Raw genomic sequence first — 8,911 nt, 5'->3', positions numbered from 1 at the left:
TCTGTTAATTTTATATTCATGCTTCACAACAGTACAATATAACTATGTGCAGTATTTGTTTATTTTATGCCACATAGTTAGCACGAAAATAACAACAGTAGATCTTTCTTTCCTCGATTATTATTATTATTGCACTGTAGGGATACTTCCCACAATAAAATACTTCCTCTGCAATAATAATAAAGGTAGCCTTTAGAGGGCAGCAAACCTCAGGCAATTACTGTTTTTTTTTTTTTTCAAAGTAAATTCTGAAAGTCTGCTTTAATGTGATTGTTCAGTCTTTAGAAAGTAACCTTATTAGATTTTATTACATATGTAAGTAGGGCAGAACCTTTTAATACAGAACTTAATAATACGGTGTTCGGGTTTGGGGTCCTCAGTGGAACAATATCAATACTGAAAAATATTGGTAAGCTGCCAATATTTTGGGAGCTGAGTAGCGAGCACCAAGATGGTCATGGGCTGGAGCACGTCCATGTGAGAGGCTGTGGGCACCAGGGCTCATTCTGCTGGGAGAAGGGGCAGCCTGCCAGCGCTGGCAAAGAAGACAGGGCCAGGCTTTTTGCCCAAGTGCACAGCGGGAGGAGAGGCTGTTGCCATACATTTAAAAGAAGGGATGTTTAGGGTAGGTATAAGGACAAGAATTTTCACCCTGAGGACAGTCAGGCCTGCAGAGGCCGTGGAATCTTCCCTCCATAGAGGTTTTAAAGACAGAGCCTCAGGCAACCTGAATTTAATAGTAACCCTGTTTTAAGAAAGATATTGAATTAGCAAACTTCCAGAGATCCCTTCCTATGATGCAATTTGTTGAAATAATATAAAACAATAAAATTAGGGTTTATTTTCCTATTGTAGGGCTATTTTGAATTAAAAAAAAAAAAAAAAAGTATCCTGAACAGAATTTTGATCTGTCAAGATTCTTTAGAACTGATTCTTTGACTTCTTCAGAAGCAATCAGACAGAGAGCTACTGAAGATGGTCACGCATCTGGCGAACTGATGTCCCACTGCATTCGGGTGGATGCTTGTTGGTAACTTGCACTCCTGCCAGAATCTCGGACACTTCACTAGTCAGATCAATGCTATAGCTAAGTGCAAAATGCAGAATTTTGCTCTTTACAAACCAAACTGTTTGCAGAAGCAGCACTTTAGCTTTAAGTAAACTGCGTTCCTAAATGCTGCTGGTGTTCTGCTGACACATCTGCACATTAGCAACTGCAAGGTTTCCAGAAGTTGTGCATACTATGCTAGTACGATTGTTTTTCTTTACACACAGAAAAGGGAGGAAAAAGAAAAAAGAATCACCAACAAAGTGGACATTCTGGTGGCGTGGGGATGTGTGACTGAGCATTGGTTGGTACGAAGAGCCCGTGTGGGACCTGGGAAGCAGTCCCAAACTAAAAAGTCTGTGCAAACAGAGCAACGCAGCAAAAAATGGATTTATATATTAGTTGTGAGTGGCATTTAACGCAGCTGGCAGGGAAAATTAACGAAAACAATGAACATTTTGCAGAGAAGGCGGCCCCTGCCCTCAGCTCCCTTCCTTCTCTGAGGACTACATTTCCCAGCGCGCCCCGCGCTCCCGCCGCCGGGACTACCACTCCCGTCATGCCCCGCGCCGCGCTGTGCCCACCCCACCCACCGCACTACAATTCCCATCGTCCCCCGCGCCGCAAGGCATGCCGGGCCGGGCGAGGGGGCGGGGCCCCGCCGCCTTCCACGCGGCCGGCGGGCGGGCGGGGAGCAGGAGGAGGCGGCGGCGGCTCCGCGGCGGGGGTTTTGCGACGCCGCTTTGCGACAGTGCCGTCAGGCGCCGCGGCCGTATTCCGCCGGGGGAGAGACCGGCTGGGTGCCGCCGGGCGGGCGGGGAGCGGGGCTGGGGAGGGAGGCGGGGGGCGGCCCGGGGCCTTCCTCCTCCTCCTCCTCCTCCTCCTCCTCCTTTTCGTCGTCTTCCTCCTCCTCCTCCTCCTCCTCGTCCTGCTGCCGGGGGGGCGGGGGGTGCGCGGCTGCCTGTGGGGGGGGGCAGCGGCGGCTGCTGCCCGGTGTGGTGGTGGCTGTGTGGGGGGGGGCGCCGAAGATGGACTATGACTTCAAGGTGAAGCTGACCGGCGAGCGGGAGCGGGTGGAGGACCTCTTCGAGTACGAGGGCTGCAAGGTGGGCAGGGGCACCTACGGGCACGTCTACAAAGCCAAGCGCAAGGACGGGTGAGTGAGGAGCCGTGTCTCTCCCCTTCTCCCCCCCTCCCCCCCCAGTTCCGTGCCCCCTCCCCATTTCTCACCCCATGCCCCCTCTGGGGTCCCTTCGGTCCCTCCCTGCCCGTCCCGTCCCCTCCGTGTGCTGACGGCTTTTGTGGGTCGCATCCCCGGCTGGAGGGGTGCTGGGGGATCGAGGAGGGCTTAAAGCGCTCAGCCCCGCTTTGCAGAGCGGGGAGCGGCTCCTTTTTTTTCTTTTACGGGGCTTTCCTGTCTGGGTTATCACTTGTAGGCACCATTTTAGGTGCTCTCGCAGGCTGCTGCTGGAGCCGCAGGCTGCTGGTCCTTGCAGGGCTCTCGGATGCGCTCAGGGCTCGTTTTTTGTGGCACTGCTTAGCACAGACTGGAGCAAACAAATTTCTCTGTGCGAATCCTGTAGAGAAAGACAGGGCGAACTGTCAGCCAGCTCCCACTAATCCCTGACATGGCACCAGAACAATAGCGAGTGGGAAGCAAAAGAAACCGGGGAGGCAGCGGCTGTGCTAACAGGTCCTAAATCCTGGGCTGCATCCACCCGTTATTGCGGGGAGCCTGGCGGCAGCGCTCTGTGCCCTGGCAGTGAAAGAAAGCCTCTTTGGGAAGTCTGGGCGTCATTTCTACCTTCGCTAAATAGCTGCCCGCAGCCTGCTTTAACTTCTCGCTGGAAATGGGAGCAGCTTCTTTCTCTGAAGCTTTCTCTCCAGCAGTGCTCGAGCCGTTGTCTGCAGCGGGACCGGCTGCGGCTTATCTCATCTGCTGATATTAATCGCAGCGCAGTTATTTCGGCGTGAATTGGGCTTGCTGCTATGAGTCAGCTAACCGCTGCTGCTCGCACGGGTTGCCTCGGAATCCTGCAGGCTGTGTACAGCAGTCGCTCCCAACTCGTCTGATTTCTTATTTATTTCATTCGGCAAAATTATCAGTCTGCTAGACGATGTTAGGGAGAGCGTGGTCAGAGTTGATGGCGGTGGTGTTATTTCCAGAAATTCCAGGGGAATGGGATCGTGTGCTTGAAAAGGAGAATTAGAGGGGGATTTGAAGCAGAATTTTTGTGTTCTCCAAGTGCATGTGATTTTTAAATCCTCTCTCTCCAGGAGGGTGGGGGAATCAAGATACGGTGTTTAACACCACTTTAACAGCAGTCTGCTGAGCTGCAATTACTGTCTCCTTTTTTTTTTTTTTTTTTTGCCTTATTGTTCCCTTAGTGCTTCCTTTCCTGCCCCTTTCCCTGCCAGATATGTGCAAACTCTCTTTCAAATATGCCTTCAGACAATCTCTGAAACATTTAAGACGTAGATATCTGCGGGTGTTTTTATGGCTTATGCTATAGCTGCACGTAGGTGATGCTGAATCGAATGGCTGGAATTAGGCTCGAGGTAAAAGATTCCATTTTGATTCCTGTATCAAAAAGAGAGAGATTGCAAAAGCAAACCCAGAATAGCAGTTCACTTTCCTGATAACGTGCCTGTTGCAGCGGTGGGTGGGTGAAAGGTAGAGTACCACGCTTGTGCGTTGTTATATGCCAGACAACGCTGTTTAAACACCCCCCAAACGTTTCATGCTGCCGGAGGAATAAACAACCTCCTCTTTTGGTCGAGCTCATGCAGCTCCAACTTTCTCCATGCGTTAAGCTGTTTGCTGTCTTCTGCTTGAACTCGCATTGTTTTTTTTCCTGTGAAGGAAAAAAAGCGTTTGCCTTGAACTGCATTATATAATTCTAAATCTTATTTAAAATAACACAAGTTCCATGTCTGTTAAAATGCATCACGTGTTTTAGGGTACTTTTGAAGTTGTACCTCAGGACTGCAAATGTTTTGTTGGAAATACTGAGGCTGCTCTTTCTGAAGTAACATTCTACTTGTGGGTGTGTAATGAACAGAACAATTACAGAGGAGAGCTGTGTTTGAGCAGTGCCGTTTGTGTGAATCTATGTCCAAAAGCTCTTGGTGATGAGGATCCAGGCTACGTGTCCTAGCCCGAGGAAGGTAACTGGATGTCCTCTGAGCTACAGGGGTTCTTCTTGGGGACAGGCAGGCAGCCACCTCATCTTCAGGCACTGAGAATGCTTTTAAAAGGAGAAGAGCTCTTGGGTGACCTGATGAGGGCATAGCCCAGCTTTTGGCCCTGCTCTGACACAACAGCTGCAGCCGTGCTGTGCCCTTTGCCATGAAGGGGGGCTTTGGGCCGGGCATAGTGTGTCGAGAACATCCAAGGGGAATCTCCATGCGCAGTTCCACAAGTGTTTGGTAGGTATTCAGGCCCAGTGCCTGACCCTGTTGGCCCTCACCAGCCTCAGTGTTACAGCTGAGCTCTGCATGGTGCCTTGCCCATGGCAAAACTGTGTGTGGTTCTCCACTTTTCACTCCAATTCCTTCTGTTAGGAAGTTTGTCGTCTCTGTGGCTGAAGAGAGCCTTCCTGGCTTTGTGTCGAGCAGCGCTGCCTCTCCGATCCATGCAGGACCTGCAGCAGGCTCTGAGATGAGCCAGGATGGTGTTAGAGCAGCAAGGGACAGAAGGCATCAGACTTTGGATCAAGAAACCGATCCTCTTGTGTCTGGTGGCACTGGGGCAGTTCACTTTTATTGTCTAGGGAGCTCCAGTTACTTCCTGCATAAAAATCTGCTTTGTGCGCCTCTGGGCGCTCAGCAATGTTGCTCAGCCCAGGTTTTAAAGCTGCCTGTTTGACTTACACAGGAACAGAAAAATACACCCGCATTTTTTAAGCCTGTTGGGCTGTCACAGAGACGTGAAGGGCTTTGCTTATTTAATTGACCGGATCCGACTCCTCCGAAGTTGATCAGGAACCGGCTCCCAGGTATTTGCTTTGGTGCACCAAAGCAGTGGGACGCTAGAGGGCTCGCAGGGGAAGCGTGGGCTCCCTGCGTGCTCCAGCACCCGCGGCAGGCACTTTGCTGTGCTGTCAGGCTCTGCTTTCTGTGCCAGTGGCAGCGAGCTAATACCTAAGCGGTGTCTCGTGTAATGGGATTGATCTTGCACCGTATTTTCCCTTGCTTCCCCTTCAGTTTTCAGCAGGCAGCTGCAGTCTGAAGTCGAGCAGGGATGCCGGTTTCGGTGGCGATTTGGAGCATTGCCAAATCCCTTTTTTTTTTTTCTGCTTATCGGCTGTGGTTTGGATGAGAGTAAGAAGCTATCGAGCGTCGCTCTTAGGCAACGTCTAGCTCTTTAATTACAACAGCCAAAAAATGATATAATTGAAGATCTCAGACTGGAGCGATAGCCCCCAGTGCGTTACTGGAAGCTAACGTGGAAGCTAAGTCGTATAAAATAATGAACAGCTTGGGTAAGAGGTGGTGATGCTGTAAAAAAATAATAAAAAAAATTAATTCAACATAGAAAAACCGTACAACCTGTTGTCAAAGGGGAAATGCAGAGGAGTCAAGACCCTTTGGTTGCTTGAGGGATTTTGCTTTCAGAAGCTCTTGGCCCTTCATAAGGTTGACACTGGAAGAGTTTAAGCCTGTTCCAGGTTGTATTTGCTGGTATGTGTTGACTGAGTTATCACAACTGATTTTTAGCAGGAGGAACAAGGAGTTCGGGAGTGCAATGAAGAGGCCAGAGAAGAAATTGTGCTCACAAGAAATGCAGTAACAGGACAAGACTTAGAGCTTCTCGCTTCTCCCCGCATCAAGGAGTTGTGCCATGAAGTTCATACCCCTAGTTGTTGGTATAACCTGCCCAACAGCTCATCTTCTGCTCTGCAGGCATCCTTTTTTGCCTGTGGTTGTAGCTGCGTGCTGCGGTGTGCCAGCCCCAGCTCCCTGCAGCAGCAGCTGGTGTGCCTTGTGCGTGCAGTGAGAGCCGCGGCCGGCACGCGAGCGCCTGGCTGCTGCCTCCACGAGCAGCAGCACAGAATTCGGGGGTGCCGCAGGCTGGTGGTGCCTCCGTGATGTGTCCAGGTTACCTTGGTGAAGTGTGTGCCCCAAATCTCTTCTGGATCCGTTACCACAGTCATTAGAAAGCTCCTAATTAAACTCTTATCTGCATAATGAGACACGCAAGCTGTGCTGCACGGTGTCTCGGGCTCCTTAGTTTTTCTTGTGAAGTGCTCACCTAACTCATTTCCCATCTGCTTCCTGCCCTTCTCTCCCTGGCAGGTGGCTCCAGGGCTCTGAGGTCAGTTGAGCAGCCTGCAACCTGAGTCCTTCTTGTCCCCAATGTCCTGATTCATTTGGGGAACCCACGCAAAGGTGGAGCTGGCGCAGCCTCCAGGGGATGTTTCATTGCTACCTGAAGCCATTGGCAAGGAGGGTGTGAGAGCGGTTACAGAAGAGCAGATCTGTATCTGCTTTTTCCTGGATTAGAAATGAGAACAATACAAAATGTAAATAATGTGGCCATGTACTGCTGCGCTTGGTTTCTTATGAGGGAATAGAGGATAGCTGAAGGTGCTGGTTAGGGAGGAGGTGCAGGTTCCTGGAGAAGGACGCTCTTGGAGAAATGATGAGGTGGCGTGCTCGCTCTAGCTCTTGCTCTTCTTTGATTCCCATGTTTTAAAACTCTTAGAAGTTAAAATAAATAAATACAACAAAACAACTGAGAACCTTTATTACCTGATATCTGAGGAGCTCTACCACGGAGGCTGTAAGGCAGGAATAAAAATGAAGAGACTTCAGCCCCTAGGACAGCCTTCAGTCAGTTACCTGTAGAGCAACATCTCAGGCTCTGCCTCAGGGAATGAATGGGGAGGGAGAGGTGAGTCAGGAATCTGGCTGTGGGAGCGGGAAGACAAATGCTGCAGCTCGATCCCAGCTGCTGGGTTCTGAGCAGCCCAACAGGAATTATGGAAAAACCCCTGGAACAACAACAAAAACAAAGCATTTTAAGTAAGCGCAGCGCAGGTGATTCACTGAGTAGCAGCAGTTCTGTAGTGAGTAGGCTGAAAGCAGACCCTGAGAAAGCGTTTCCTGACATCTGATCGAGCTTAATAACACTGAAGGGACTGTGGTGAGCCTTTCGTGCCTCTCTTGCATCTGCAGGAGCCTTTCTGGCCGGGACAGGTTCTAAAAGAGCGACCCGGGGTGGCTGAATATCCGCCTGTAGGACTCGGCTTGTTTTAAGCAGCACAGCTTGTGGTCGCTGGCGCCTGTGATAAGGGCTCTGCGGAAAGCACAGCTCTCAAATCAAGATCAAGCCCGACCACACAAAGGGGCCCGGTACGGCAGCCTCGCTCAGAACCTAACTCTGACACTGAGTGAGCTCAGGATTGCTGCGTGGAGTCGATGTGCAACAACTGGCTGTTGGAAACAGTGAGGAGCAGGTTGGTAACATCATAAAGTACTCCGAGATGTGGACTCGGATTTGATGTAGATGGTGTGAATCAGTTCACTTCCCTCTGTTAAATTAAGCCTTAGAAATGTCCTTCAAGGTTCAACACAGACATTTTTATCTAAGTTTGTTTAAATAAGGTAATGATGCTGAGGCAGGAGCATGAAGACCCTTGTCTTTGTTGTGAATAAAAGCCTCACTGCTAAGTGGTGGCATGGCGAAGCGTGGTGTGCTTACCTCAGGATTTGCAGGAGGAGGTCTCCAAATCAGAATTAAAGCTGCAGAGATCTGTTTTAAAGGACAAAACGTTCAGGAGAACACAGTGATTTTTCTCAAGTACAGCTGGTAGCCTAAACATCCAAAATTCAAGTCGGGCTTGGAAAAAAACCCGCGCGTGTTCTGCGAACGTGGAAGCACACAGCTAAAGGTCACTGGAACAATCTGCCTGTTTTTCTGGGAGTGCTCCGTTCTGTGTGCCTCTAACACCTTGTGTACAAGATGTTGACATTTGAATAAAAGACACTTGAGAATTGCAGTAAAAAAAAAAAAAAGCCTCAATTCATTACTGTGTGTGAATACCGTGTGCAACTGGGAGCTCGGCCTACAAAGGGCTCTGGATTGCGCTCAATCCCCTGATTGCCCCTTGTGTTTCTGGCCTGGATGTGGTTCCTGGGAAAGCCAGGACCTCGTCCTGCGAGGGAGGAGCCTTGCTGCAGGTGTGCTTGCAATTACAGACACTGGATAATCCCCCAGTGAAGCCTCCGAAAATCAGGTTTCGTGACCCCTGTTGTTCTCACGGAGCTACTGTGCGAGGTACGGAGCATGGGAAGAGAAATGGAGAAAGCTCTGCCTGCCGGGCTCCAGCACAGCGAGACTGCAAATGTGTAACTCAAATCTTATCTAACTTTTTGTATTTGAGCTGTCTGCTGTCCCAGCTCTTTGCTTTTTGAGTGAACGTCAGTCCTGTTTGAGCAGGGTTGAACAAAACAACCCCTCATGAGGAAATGTGCTCTCGCTGCAATGTGCTTTTAGGTTCATTCAGGTCTCTGTAAGCTTCCAGGTGAGGTTTTTATGACTACCAGATGAGTGTCAGATAACCAAATGCTCAATTCAGAAACAAAAAAGGACCTACTGCAACACTGAAACCTATGTGGGTAGAATCCCAGACACATGTAAGGGGGAAAATAGCACTGGGTCTGCATTTCCGTCAGCCTGTGTGAGACCAGAGTGGCTGCAAAGCAGAAAATAGTCACGAATGGCTTGATAAACTAATTTAGGCAGATGGAGAGAGACACCAAGAAAAACTTTGGGCTGGTGGGTGATGAAACAGCTGGTCAGGGGACACGCAGCAGGAGAACCACCTCACGGCTTGGCCTGCAGCATGACGGGAGGGC

At 50.0% G+C, this 8,911-nt stretch overlaps 1 protein-coding gene across 4 annotated transcripts in view; it reads left to right on the top strand.

Moving 5' to 3' along the window:
• The first annotated feature begins 1,729 nt into the window (after positions 1 to 1,729).
• CDK8 (cyclin dependent kinase 8) overlaps positions 1,730 to 8,911 on the top strand; it is a 73,216-nt gene continuing 66,034 nt past the window's right edge. For 2 of the 4 annotated variants that reach the window (XM_072032662.1, XM_027469494.3), the window contains exon 1: positions 2,064 to 2,204. Coding sequence is in view for 2 of the 4 variants with exons in the window: in XM_027469486.3 (XP_027325287.1) it covers positions 2,077 to 2,204 (128 nt within the window). In the remaining 2 variants the exon portion in view is untranslated. Of the gene's footprint in view, positions 2,205 to 8,911 lie in introns of all 4 variants that reach the window. The other 2 variants (XM_027469486.3, XM_027469483.3) reach the window with 2 other exon arrangements.

The sequence above is a fragment of the Anas platyrhynchos genome, chromosome 1, assembly GCF_047663525.1.
Source record: "Anas platyrhynchos isolate ZD024472 breed Pekin duck chromosome 1, IASCAAS_PekinDuck_T2T, whole genome shotgun sequence".
Classification (NCBI taxonomy): Eukaryota; Metazoa; Chordata; class Aves; order Anseriformes; family Anatidae; genus Anas; species Anas platyrhynchos.
This window is presented reverse-complemented; position numbering and strand designations above follow the sequence as displayed.